This window comes from Dryobates pubescens, chromosome 17 (genome assembly GCF_014839835.1).
Source record: "Dryobates pubescens isolate bDryPub1 chromosome 17, bDryPub1.pri, whole genome shotgun sequence".
In the NCBI taxonomy this organism is placed as follows: domain Eukaryota; kingdom Metazoa; phylum Chordata; class Aves; order Piciformes; family Picidae; genus Dryobates; species Dryobates pubescens.
Genome location: NC_071628.1, coordinates 10,396,570 through 10,409,869, shown reverse-complemented (window position 1 = coordinate 10,409,869; position 13,300 = coordinate 10,396,570). Strand labels below are relative to the sequence as shown.

Below are 13,300 nucleotides of genomic sequence, written 5' to 3'. Positions count from 1 at the left end.
TGGGTCCTGCTGGCACAGCCTCACCTGCGCCCCATGGCATTGAGCCCCTGGTCTCCCAAAACAAATGCACCCAGATTCAGGGTGCAAGATGATGGCACATGCTTCACCATGGCAGAGGAGAGCAGCCTGAAGCCCCCAAGCCCTGCAGGTCAGCCCCGGGCACTCTGCCAGAGGCTGGGGTGGCACAGCGGGCACAGCAGCAAGCCTGTGCCCAGGGTGGGGTCAGATCATGGCACTTGCTGCCCTGGGAGTAGCAACTTCAAAGGATCTGACTTCTCAAGTAGGTGCTGCTGGCAGCTGAGGAATGTCCTCAGGGAACCCTGCCCTGTCCCTGCCAGCACCCAGCGGCGCCCACCTGGCAGAGCAGCCCCGGGGGGCTGCACTTTTCCTTGCAGCCCCTGCTCTGCAGTGCCCAACTGCCACCACAGTCTGGCACAGGCTTGCCCTGCTCCGAGCCCTGCCCTCATCTCGGCCAGGGGCCCCGGATTTGGGAACGATCTGTGGGTGAGATAGGGCCCCCCGGATGGTGCTGAGAGGGTGCTGGGCACCCCACACTGATGGGCACACTGACCCTCTCCACACAGAGCCCCTTGGGCATGAGGTACAGGCACCCACCCCCTCGCCGGCCCCCATCAAGCAGCAGCCACCCCTGTGCTCCTCAAGCTCCCTCCCATGCCACCCCGTGCCACCTCACACCCCAACTCTTCCAGCCCCACAAAGCCACCCCCTCCACAGAGCCCTCGCGTGTGCCGCCCCCCACTCGCGTGTGCCGCCCCCCACTCGCGTGTCCCAGCCCCCACAGGCAGACACTCGGGGCACGGATGGGTACTACAGTGTGTCATGACGTTGGGCACCACCCGTGTGTGCATTCCAGTGAGGTTCTGGCCCCACACACACTGTCACCCCCCAGCCCCGTCCCAGACCCTCCATAATCCCAAAGCCCCCCATCACCTATGGGCTCCATAACAGCCACACACACACAGAGTCCTGGCAGCCCTCACAAACAGCCCCCCAGCGCCTTCCCCCTCGGATCCCCCAAGTGGGGCTCACCAGGCCCCCTGGCTCGGCCTCTGTTGCCCCCTGGGAGGGGTCTGGGCAGCGGTATCGCCCCCTACTCACCCGCCTGTGTTCAGCAGTTGGGAGCGATGGGCGGCAGGGCTCCCTCCCGCCCCATCGGGGCACCCTGCCTGTGCCCTGTCTTGCCTACCCCTGCTTGCAGGCTGCCTGTACCCAGCGCTGCCTGCTCCCTGCCTGTGTCCTGCCTGAGCCCCTCACCCCGTGCCCTGCCTGAGCCTCTCACCCTGCCTGAACTTCTCACCCAGTGCCCTGCCTGAGCCTCTCACCCTGCCTGTGCCCTGCCCGAGCACTTCACACTGTGCCCTGCCTGAGCCTCTCACCCTGCCTGTGCCTCTCACCTGCCTGTGCCCTGCCCGAGGCTCTCACACTGCCTGTGCTCTGCCTGAGCCCAGCCCTGCCTGCTCCTTGCCTGCTCCTGGCTCCCGGGTGCCAGCCTCACAGGCAGCAGCTGCAGGGAAGTTTCCTCCCGAAGCTCCGAGGGCAGGAACCGGGATTTCCTCGCCCCCTTAACCCCTAGGCTGCTGGCCCGGCCCTGCCTGGGGCTGGTGGGGCACGGCCCTGGCCCCGCCGGGGTCCTGCTCCCCTCCCTCATGCCATCCTCGGCCAGGGTGCGCGTCGCAGGGGTGCCAGGAAAGAGGGCACTGTGTCCCCCGGCAGCAGGCACTGTGCAGCCTCCCCGCAGCGCCAGGCACATCGGGAGGAGTCCCTGATAGGGGTGTGCCCCTCACTCACTCCCCCCAGCCCACCACCCTGAGCCCCAACCCACCTGGCACCGCCTGCCCTAGCAGCAGCGAGTTCAGGAGTGTCCCTGGTCCTTGTGGGCACTCTCAGGGCTGTGGTCAGGGCACAGAGGGATTTGTGAGGTGCAGCCCCCCCAAGGCAGCCAGGCCCCTAAGTGTTCCTGGCACAGCTTGGGGACAGGGACAGGACTTGGGGACTACTGCACAGCAGGGACAGTGCCAGCCTCCATCACCTGCTTCCCTCTGCCTTGCTGCCATGGAGGGTGCCAGAAGCTGGGGAGCAACAAACCCCAGCTGAGCTCGGCACAGTCATGGGTGCCAAAGCATGGCCTGGCTTGGGATGGGCGATGGGGACAGGTGCCAGCCCCAAACCCCAGCCCCAAAGAGAAGCATCTGTGCCCAGACACATCCTGCAATGGGGCTGGACGTGGGCATGGCCCATGGCCCCAGGGCTGCTGGACCCAGTCCCACCACACCTTGCACCCCTGAGTCCCAGACCTGGAGCAGAGTGGGATGTGGGCACCACACCAAGATCCTCAGAGCAGAGCAGAACTCAGGCACCACACAAGAGTTCCTCAGAGCAGAGCAGGATGTGGGCACACCAGGTTTCTCAGAGCAGGACATGAGCACCACACCAAGATCCTTGGAGCAGAGCAGGATGCAGGCACCACACCGAGTTCCTCAGAGCAGAACTGGACATGGGCACCACACTGAGACCCTTGGAGCAGAGCAGGATGTGGGCATCACACTGAACTGCTCACCATGAGGCAAAACAGATTTTTTTCCCTTCCAGCCACCAGGACCCAGCCTCCAGGACCCAGCTTGGGGCATCTCTCACTGCTCTCTCCCCAGGCTGCTCTGGGCAGGAGGAGGAGGAGGAGGGCTGGTGGAGAAGATGAAGCAGCAGGTTGCCCAGCTCCTTCGTGGCTCCTGGCCAGATGGGGAAGGGTTAAGCTGCAGGAAGGGGAGGCAGAAGGAAAATTCCTTCCAGGCAGAGTCACGAGTCCCCTGCCAGGGGAAGAGGAGACAGAACCGGGGGGGTGGGGGTAGAAGGGGAAGCAAGGGAAGGGACCCTGAGTCAGCCCAGAGGCCAGATGGAGCTGAGGTGGAGAAGCCAAGGACAACCCCCAGGGCCCTCCCTGCCCGGCCTGACCCCTGAAACCACCCCCTCTTGGAGTGCCAGAACAGCCCTGCTCCTCCCTGGGGCTGGGGGGCACCAGTCCCAGCCCCACAGCCTCCCCACACCCACTGAGCCAAATGGGGCTGGCAGCAGAACAGGGGTGCAGAGAGGGCAGGAGGGCTGGCAGCATGGCTGGGAGGAGAGGGCAGGAGGGCTGGCAGGAGGACATGAGGCATAGCACATCACAGGCTGAGGACTACGACCCTGACCCCAAAGGCCCAGAGAAGGGGACAACAATGCCACCTCCTGAGGGGTCATCATGTTCCACCCCAGCTCCCAAGGGCCCCCCCTGCCCCACCCCCAGCTCTCCCTCAGGTGTGTCCAGAGCCCCATTCCCACCCTACACAGGAGCCCGGGCACCAGCCAAGCCCCCCTGAGCTACACGGCGACCTCCAATCCCCCCCAGATTCCCACCCCCGTGCTCCCCCAAGGCTGGTCCAGCAGCAGCAGCCACAGCAGACACAGACACAGGGTCACAGGGCGGTTTATTGTCCCCACACTTCCCAGACCCAGCAAGCAGGACCAGGGCGGGCAGAGGGAGGATGGAGGAGACAACCCCTGGCTCCTGCGGGAACCATCCCCCGCGGGGGGGATTCTCACGACTGGGAACCCCGAAGCGCTGGGAGAGCAAGGACCTGGCTCTTCCCCACAGCAAGGAGAGGCCATGTCCCTCTGCAGGGAGGGAGGAGCGAGGCCACCCTCGCCGGGAGCGCAGGGCCCAGCTCCAAGGCGATGCGCAGCACCACCGCGCTGCCGCCGAGCCCCAGCGCCGCCGCCCGCCCCGGGCGCCCGGCAGGTCCTCGGGCGCGGAGCCCGGCGGGGCGGGGGCCGCTCCGCAGCCAGCCCGGGCGGCAGGACGGTCACATGAACTGCGAGAGGTTGGGCACTTTGATGTTGATGTCCCCGATGTTGATGTTGCGAGGGATCTCGGGCAGGTTGATGTTCTTCACCGCCGACACCGCGCGGGACGGAGCGGCCGACAGGCCTCCCTGCCGGCACCAGCCACCAGTGGCCACCAGCGGCCACCACAGGGACCACTGACCGCCAGCAGGGACCAGGGGCCACTACCAGGGGCCACTGACCGCCAGCAGGGACCAGGGGCCACTACCAGGGACCACTGACCGCCATCAGGGACCAGGGGCCATCAGGGACCAATGACCATCAGGAGGGACCAATGGCCACTACCAGGGATGAATGACCACCAGCAAGGACCAGTGACCATCAGGAGGGACCAGTGACCATCAGCAGGGACCAATGACCACTACCACGGACCAGGAGGGACCAGGAGGGACCAGTGGCCACCAGCCCCATGTCCTACCGCATGCAGCTCAGCACGGGGAGCAGTTCCCACCCCCATCTCCCACCTCACTGATGGATCCAGTCCTGAGGCCAGTATGGCTCTGGGATGGGATGGGCAGCATGGTGCTTGCCCACACCAGGAGCATGGCTGCACCCTCACGGCAGCAGCACAAGCAGGGGCAAGGAACTTTGCAGGTGTTAACCTTGATGGGAACGGTCAATCCCCCACTTGGGCTGCTCCCTGCACTCTGAATGGCACCCAGGGCTTTCCCAGAGGACTCAGGCTCTCAGACTGGGGATACTGGGGATGCTCCCTGCGCCCCAGAGCCCACAGTCTGGAGGACATCAGGCCCCATGGGGCATGGCTGCTCACCTCAGCCTTCTCCAGCTTGCTCTGGGCCTCCACCTGCGCCACAATCTCATTCATGTTGGTCTCCAGCACCATGCCACCTATCACCACCTCCTGCAAGATGTGGTGGACCTGCGAGGGGAGGGAAGGGATCAGAAGGAGGGGGGAAGGCTGTGAACCCATCCCAGCTCAGGGGCAGAGAGCAGCAGCAGCCAGTGCCTGCAGGCTGGTCTGGAAGCACCTTGGGGACTGACATTTCCCTCTGGAGGGACACAAATCCATCCCTGTCCTCCCCTCAGCCCCAGCAACCAGCTGCTCCTCAGCCTAGGAAGTCCCACAGCCCCAGTGACTGCTGGCACCCTGGCTCTAGAGGGGATGGGGCAAACACCACCCACTCAGCATGGGACAGCCCCAGGAGGGGCCAAGTCAGGCCCAGCCACCAACACATCCCAGATGTGACACCTCCAGATACAGTTCAATCATTTCTCGGGCTGGAATTGGGTCACACAGGAGAATCCTGCCAGGAAAAGGTCCTGGAGATAAACCTCCAGGGCAGCAGAAACCTCCCAGATAATTCTTCCCAGAACCAGTTTCTCCTACCAGGAAAGCCAGGCCAGAGGCCAGCTTCACTCCTCTTGGAGAGATCCAACTGTGACAGACACAGAAAGAATGAACAGCTGAGCCCTGGGGCTGTTGAGCCTGGAGAAGAGCAGCCCCAGAGGGGATCTGATCGGTGCTCAGCAAGAGATAAAGGATGGGGGGGCAAGAGGGTCAGGCCAGACTCTTCTCAGTGCCCAAACAGGCCAAGGGGTAATAGGCACAAACAGGAACCCAGAACTTTTCAGCTGAACAGAAGAAACATCTTTGGTGTTGAGGGTGCTGGAGCCCTGGAGCAGGCTGCCCAGAGAGGTTGTGGAGTCTCCTCCTCTGGAGAGCTTCCAACCCCCCCTGGCCATTGTGATGCTGGGCAAGCTGCTGTGGGTGCCCCTGCTTGAGCAGTGGGGGTTGGAGTGGATGATCTCCAGAGGTCCCTTCCAGCTGATCCCACACCATGCTGGGATTCTGTGACTCCAGTCCTTGGCCACCCTTACTGTCCCTCTCCTCTCTCTACACATCTGGCATGGGGTTTGGTTGACAGGGAGTGCCATGGCAGCGTCCTGCTACCACCCAGGTCCTGCTCCTCAGGTGCCAGGAAGGGCTCCAGTGCCGCCCCAGTGCCACCAGGCCTGTCTCTGGGCCACCAGTATGCCTGGAGCTGTGCCAGGATGGTGCTGCCCTCTGCTCAGGCAGAAGGGCTGTGGAATTCAGGCACCCAGCTGGATCAGGGGGCATGAGGCCAACGTCAGCAGGAACGTGCTGATGCGTGGAGAAGATACTTTGCCCGTGAACATCCCCAGCCCAGCAATTCCTGGCTGGGCTTTGGGTGCAGCTCTGGTGACTGCTGTCACTTTCTGTTAACTGCTGCCCTGGGCTCTCCTCACGCTGAACACAGCACAGGCTGCGTGGGATGGGAGCTGCCGCGGGTCTGGGTCCCTGCTGAGCAGCAGCACAGGGCTGCTGGCTCTGCGCTTCTCGGCCACCAGCGCTTTTCAAACCTCAGAGCTTCACAAAAAGATGGAGCCACAGAGCCATGAGGAGGCTCAGAGGAGGGCCCAGCCCCTGCTTGTTCCTGGTACCTCGAGGAGAACGTGAGGCTCTCTCCACAGCTGCAAGGTCCCGCAGAGGACACAGCGTGATCGGGAAGTGCCTCGTTTGGCTCTGGAAAACAAACCTTGCTTGGGATTTCTGCCCTGCTGAGTTCACTCCAACTTGGACCGGGGCCAGACCTTGGAGCAACATTTCCTGCAGCCCAGATGCTCCCCCGTGGCAGGGCGCTGCTCAGGCTGGGAGGGCCGTGCCGAGGCCCCAGGGCCGTGGGGATCCTGGGAAGGTGGCGGTCAGCCTGCGCCGGCCCCGCGCACCTCGCTGCTCCGGCTCTGCTTGGAGCAGCAGGGGACCCGTGGTGAGCCCTTCTGGCAGGTTCTCCTGCCTCATCTCTCTCAGCTTTCTCCTGGCAGCACTGTGTTTACAGTGCAGCCATAAAACAATATCATAATTCAACCATCTTCCAGGAACAGGCTGCCTCAGGGAAGGCACCACAAACCCATAAACTCATTATCTGCGCTGGGTTATTGTTGGGAGCTGCTGACTTGGCAAGGAAAGATGAAAGGCTGTGCTGCGCTGCGTGAGACAAGGAGCTGCTGAAGAAAGTCCACTGGAGGCTAGGGTGATGCTGAGGGGCCTGGAGCATCTCTGTGAGGAGGAAAGGCTGAGAGAGCAGCCCTGGGGCTGCTGAGCCTGGAGAAGAACAGCCCCAGAGAGGATCTGCTCAGTGATGATGAGTATCTGTGATGGCACCTTCAGCTCCATGGCGCACTACAGCCTCATACAGAATCCAAGCAAGGTGGGGGCAGCCTGATCCAGGGCTCCAGCACCCTCACACCAAAGAAGCTTCTCCACATGTTCAACTGGAACCTCCTGGGCTCCAGTTTGTGCCCACTGCACCTTATCCTGTCACTGGGCACCACTGACAAGAGTCTGGCCCCATCCTCTTGCCCGCCACCCTTTGTCTCTTGCTGAGCATTGAGCAGATCCTCCCTCAGGCTGCTCTTCTCCAGGCTCAACAGCCCCAGGGCTCTCAGCCTTTCCTCCTCACAGAGTCACAGTGATGCTCCAGGCCCCTCAGCATCTTTGTAGCCTTTACTTGACTCTCTCCAGTAGTTCCCCCTCTCTCTTGAACTGGAAAGTCCAAAGAGTCAAGGCTGGGAAGCAGCAGGAGCTCAGGATGGGCAGCTAAGTGGCCTGAGTGGCAGAAGAGCCTGAAGGTAGCCAAGACCAAGATCTCCCAGATCAGGACCCTCCCAACTCGTGTCCCCTCCCAGCCCTTTTCTGGCAGGAGAGTCCAGAGGCAGGGCCCTGCTGCCAGCAGAGCAGAGGGGCACAGGGCCATTGCTCTTCACTCCAAAACCAGACCCTGGGGTAAATCAGCCCAGGGGACAACTAACTGCCCCAGCCAGGACGGGCATCTCCTGCCTGAGGGCTGTGGGCTGGGTATAAAGCTCCCAGGTCTTGGCCAGGCCACAAACCAAGTTACTGTAAGCACATCCTCCCCGAGATGTGGCCGGGGTGAGCTGGCAGCTCCTCCCCACACATCCTCCCCCGGCTGCGATAAGAAAGCTTTTGCTGACAAGATAAAAATCAACCCCACAACGCTGCTCAGAGTTCAAAGCTGGGCAAATGATGGAATCAAGGTCCTCCCTCACCCATCCCTGGGACCTTCAGCTCGTCCTGGTCGGTCTGAGGAGAGCTGCTGACTCCATTTCTCTGCCAGAGCCCCGGAGCTGGAGGCGCCAGCAGAACAGGAAGGTTTGAGGTTTGGGGGAGGGGGGGTTGGTGGATTTTTTCCACCCCTCTTTTTGTGTTGTTGTTGTTTTGTTTTTGTCTCCAACAAAGCAAGAAAAGCTTTATCAAGAGCCACATGAGCCCAGCAGACATCAGCAGTCTCTTTTTCTCCCAAAGCTCAGCCCTGGCTGCCTCCAGCCCCACCTCTGGGATGATCAAAGGGGACAGGTTTCCGCCCTGAAACTCCATCCAGACCAAGAGGAAACTCTGGAAGCCTGTGGCTCCAGGAAAGTTTACCAAACACTCTGTGGACTCCAAACACTCCCATTGTCTCTGCCCTGCTTTCCCTGCAGCCCTGGTAAAACGTTAACAAGGCTCCCAAGAGGTCCCACAGCACAGCCAGGAGAGGCAGAGCTTGCACAGTAGCTCAGGGGTCAGGAGGATACACAGACCCCAGGCTCCACCCAGGACTTCAACCCCTCCCTGTATCATGTCCTTATAGTATCAACAGTGCGTCCCAAAAGGCTCCAGAGCTCCAGGCTGGGGCAGCTCCTGCCTACAGGCACGCAGAGCCCTGGGGCAGCTGGCCTGAAGGAGCACACCAAGTCCATGACCCACCTTGTCCATGTGGAAGATGAGGTCCAGCTCACAGACATTCTCAAAGCATTTGTCCAGCGTCTCCACAAACACCTGAGGAGATGGAAAAGGAAGGTCAGCATGGGGACCACAGCAAGATGCTTCCTACACACAGGTGAAAGACCCAGAGCCTCAACCAGAAACATGTCACCCAGAGCAGGGACAACACCCTCTCAAGGACCCCACTCCCCCTTCCTTTGATTGTGGGACAGGGACCGTTTCCAGAGAAAACACAGGCAGGCCCAGCCTGGTGGCTGCCCACCCATCCAGAACCCCTCTCAAGGGGCCTGGCACAGCATCAAGGGCACCCAAACATAGGACTTGGCTGTTCTGGGAGGAAAAGCCCAGCTGTCCATGCCCTGATCTGCTGCAGTGCTGGGACCATGCTGATGGCTGTGTTTGGAGAGGGCTGGAGATCACCACAACATCCTGAGAGGGGCCAAAGTACAGAAAGAAGGCAAAGAAGCTTGAGAACAGGTCTCTGTGACTCTGTGTCTAGTGAGGAGCAGCTGAGGGACTTGGAATTGTTCAGTCTGGTAAAAAGGAGGTGGAGGAGAGACTTTCTGGCTCTCTACAACTCCCTGAAAGGAGCCTGGAGCCAGGAGGGGGTCAGTTTCTTCTCCCAAGGAATAAGTGACAGGACAAGAATAGCTAGCCTTAAGGTGTGCCAGTGGAGGTTTAGGTTAGTCTTGAGGAGCAATTTCTTCATGGAAAGGGCTGTGAAGGCCTGGCCCAGGCTGGCCAGGGCAGCAGTGGAGTCCCCATCCCTGGAGAGGTTTCAAAGCCATGGAGATGTGGTGCTGAGGGACACGGTTGGGTGGTGACCTGGCAGTGCTGGGGGAATGGTTGGACTCCCTGAGCTTAAAAGCCTCTTCCCACCAAAATTATTCTGTTGTTAAAAGCAATTCACTCAGACTGACTTCTCCCGCGGCGTCCAGGAGGAGGAGCTAGGATCACTGCACACCACACAGCTCTCCCTTCCCACCACGGCCCCCTCAACAGTTCCTCAGCCGCTCACACAGAGCTGCTGCAGATACAAAGTGACTTCAGAGGCCCTGGGCTCTGTGTCAGGGGCAGATCCTGAAGGAAACCCAGCTGCAGAGACTGACCTGGATGAGGTCCAGGATGCCCAGCTCGCTCTCTGAGGAGTCCACGCAGAAGACGAAGTAGAGTGTGGCATAGTGCCGGTAGATCAGCTTGTAGTCAGAGCCACCAAAGAGGCTGTGGAGACATGAATCATGGAATTGGATAGGCTGGAACAGACCCTTACCATCCCCTCAGCCTCATCTCCTCCAGAATAAACAACCCCAGGTGCCTCAGCTGCTCCTCACCGGCTCTCCAGACCCCTCGCCAGCTTCACTGCCCTGCTCTAGACCTGCTCCAGCCCCTCCATGTCCTTCGTGGAGTGAGGGGCCCAAAACTGCACCCCAGACTCAGGCTGTATCCTCAACAGTGCCCAGTACAGGGGGATAATCACTTCCTTGGTCCTGCTGGCCACACCATTGCTGATCCAGGCCAGGATGCTGGTGGCCTTCTTGGCCACCTGGGCATACTGGCTGATCTTCACCACCAGGTCCTTTTCCACCAGGCAGTTTCCAGTCACTCTGTCCCCAGCCTGGAGGGTTCCTGGGGCTGCTGTGACCAAAGTGCAAGACCCAGCACTTGGCCTTGTTGAATGGAGGAAAAGTGAAGGGTTCTGAGGGGCCATTTGGATTGCAGGGGCTCCCCCAGCCAGGGAATGCCCCCACAGAGCCCAGGGGCAGGGATCTACCTGCCACACTCCAGGAAGTTGCAGATGTGGTCATCTCGCTTCAGCACCAGGTGGAAGGTCTCCCGGATGATCTGCTGCTGGACCTCCTCCGTCTGTGAGAGCAGGGACGAGCACCCATGGGTGCAGGGCCTGGAGAAGCCATGGTTCTGCTCTGCCCGATGGATGTCCTGAGCTGGCAGCTCCCAGCTCCCTCCCAGTCTTGGCACCACAGGAGCAGCCACCCTGGGGGTGACCCAGCCATAGGACATCCCGAGAGACCAGGCCAGGGTGCCAGGCAGAGGCAGCCGGGGCTCGCCAGCCCCACAGAGATGCCCCCCTGCAACCCTGGATCCCCCCAGCGTCAGCTGAGCGACCCCAGCGCTTCCAGCCCCACGCCAGGCTCAGGTACTCGCTGCCATCAGCCCCACAGGCAGCCCCCAGCCCTGTCTCCAGTCCCCGGTCCCATCCATGTCCCTGGTCCTCATCCCCGTCTCTGGTCCCCCGGCCACATGTATGTCCCTGTCTCTGGTCCCCTGCCCCGCCCTCGTCCCCGTTCCAGTATCCCGGTCCCGGCCTTATCTCCATCCCTGGCCCTGGCCCCCGGCCCCGTCGCTGTTCTCATCCCGGTGCCCCGGCCCCGCACCAGGTGCTGGTAGAAGCGGACGAGCCGCGGCTTGCCGTGGTTGTTGAACACCAGGATGGCGTTGATCATCCTGGCGGCTGGACGGGCCGGGCCAGGCCAGGCTGGACCGGTACCGACAGCAGAAGCAGGGCTCCAGCGGCCGCAGCCCGCCCGCAGAAAAGCCCTCACCCGCCCCGGAAACGCGGCGGAGGGCAACGGAGCTGCTCCCACCACGCCGGGGATCGGCCCGGTGCTCCGACAGCAGGGGATGGGAGAACGCTCAGAGCCGGCCCGCGGCGGGGCAGGGCACGGGCAGCCCCTACCGATGCCCGCTGCAAGGAAGGCGCTCGGCGCCGCCAGCCGCCCGCGCCGCCAGGGGGCGCGCCAGCTCCGGAGCGACGGGAGCCGCGCTGGGACACGCCACGGCGGGGCGCGTGCGCGGGGTGCCGGGCAGACCCTTAAAGGGCTAGCGCCCTGCGGGCGGCGCAGCGCGGGCAGCTGGCGCCAGGCCCCACGCAACCCCCAGACCCAGCGCAGGCTCGGGGCGGGTCCGTGGTGCTCAGGGCGCTTCGTGATACCCAAGGCGCTCCATGGGGCCCAGAGTGGGCTGCCCTCAGGCTGCTTTATGGGCACCACCTGCAGGCCAATGACCATCAGATGTCTGAGCAGCTCCGTGTGCCCGAGTTGGGGAGGAAAAGGAGGAAGGTCCCGCAGGCCTCGGGCTCCAGGCGCTTTGTAAGGAGCGGGACATGGAACGTGGAAGGGCCAAGGGCGTATGGTCCCAGATGGAAGTAAGGAAACCCACGGGCAGGTGGGTGCATTCCAAAAGTACAGCTCAGCTGAGCCACCAGCAGTGAGGGACATCGAGGGACACCCGCAGAAGGGCTGCATGTGCTGTAGGGACGGACAGGAGGGAGGTGACTGATCCACAACCGTGAGTCACCGCTGGGGCTGGGGCACTGGGACCAGGTCTGGGCCCCACACTGCAGTGTGGACATCAAGCTGGTGGAGGTGCCTCCTGTCCTCACATCCTGACTGGCTGAGGCTGCTGCACTCTCACGTCCCCACATCCTGATACGCCGAGGCTGTTGTTCCCCTGTGTCTCTTTGTTCTGATTGGCTGAGATAGCTTCAGCCTCATGTTTTCCTGCCCTGATTGGCTGAAATGACTGCACCCTCACGTTTCCACATCCTGGCTGGCTGGTGCAGCTGTGGCTTTGTGTCTCCATGTTCTGATTGGTTGAGGCTGCTGTGACCCCCATGTGTCCTTGTCCTGATTGGCTAAGATGGCTGCACCTCCACATCTCCACATCCTGATTGGCTGAGGTTGCTGTGTCAACCTGTCCTAACTGGCCAAGGTAGCTCCAGCCTCATGTCCCCACTGGCCAAGGTGGCCATGGGGCTGCTCCCCACAGTTGTCTGCCCCAGGGGGGCTGTTTCTCACCTCTGGCCAAGGCCACCCACGGTGCCTGCTGTGCTCGCTCATGGCCCACCCCAGCACTCGCCTTGGTCCATGTCCCAGTCTGGGTGCCCACCACAGGTGGGACGTCTGCAGGGCACACCTGCCCGGGTGGTGGCAGGGCTGGGCTAGCGTCTGGGGTGTGGCCAACACGGGGCCAGAAACACCGGTTTGGGTGAGCTGTGACGGCATTCAGGCTCGGTCCCGGAAGGAAGCCAGGAGGTGACAAGGGGGTGGCTCGGCCAGCTCCACGCTGTAAGGCGGGTGCAGGAGGCCCCGGGCACAGGTGCCGGCAGACTACACACCGAGAGCACAAAACCCTGGGCAAAGAAGTGTCCCCGGACAAAGGGCTGCCCTCTGGGAGAGCCTCCACTGCCATCAGCCCCACCTGCTGCCATGGAGACAAGAACCTCCACCTCCCAAATCCTTCTTGAGCAGGAGACCCTCATCCTCCTCATGCTGGGAGCCAGTGCCCGTGCCCACAGCAGTCACACCCTTTGCCAACTGCTCCCCTCTCCATGCCGTGCCATCCCCCCACCGCCTTCTGCCCCATTCCACCTCCCCCTTCTATAGCCTCCTTGGGCTATAGGGAGGGCTGAGGGTAAACATCATTCCCCCTTCTCCGTGACCCTCAGATCTGTGGAACATCTAAAATGCTCCTCATCCTTTCTTGTGAGGGTGGGGGACTTTGCCATCAGCTGGTGGAACCCCTACAAGGTTCCTGGGGTGTAGCTGTTCCTACAGGGGTACAGAGGATCCTACAAGGTTATTTGGGGGAGGGGGGAGGGGGGCATATGTCCCTACAAGG

General features: G+C 62.0%; 1 protein-coding gene across 2 annotated transcripts; it reads right to left on the bottom strand.

Annotated features, from left to right (window-relative positions):
- Positions 1-3,829: 3,829 nt before the first annotated feature.
- On the bottom strand, positions 3,830-11,310 carry AP3S2 (adaptor related protein complex 3 subunit sigma 2). Of its 2 annotated transcripts, XM_054169109.1 has the most exons (6): positions 11,056-11,310; positions 10,434-10,525; positions 9,772-9,883; positions 8,645-8,716; positions 4,670-4,777; positions 3,830-3,986 (listed from the first exon to the last, which is right to left on the bottom strand). In XM_054169109.1, the coding sequence occupies exons 1-6, from the start codon at positions 11,122-11,124 to the stop codon at positions 3,858-3,860; spliced, it is 582 nt and encodes a 193-aa protein (XP_054025084.1). In that variant the 5' UTR covers positions 11,125-11,310; the 3' UTR covers positions 3,830-3,857. The 2 variants fall into 2 exon arrangements, with proteins under 2 accessions (XP_054025084.1, XP_054025083.1); XM_054169108.1 differs by lacking the exon at positions 11,056-11,310 and having other exon boundaries at positions 10,434-10,691.
- Between the last annotated feature and the right edge of the window lie 1,990 nt (positions 11,311-13,300).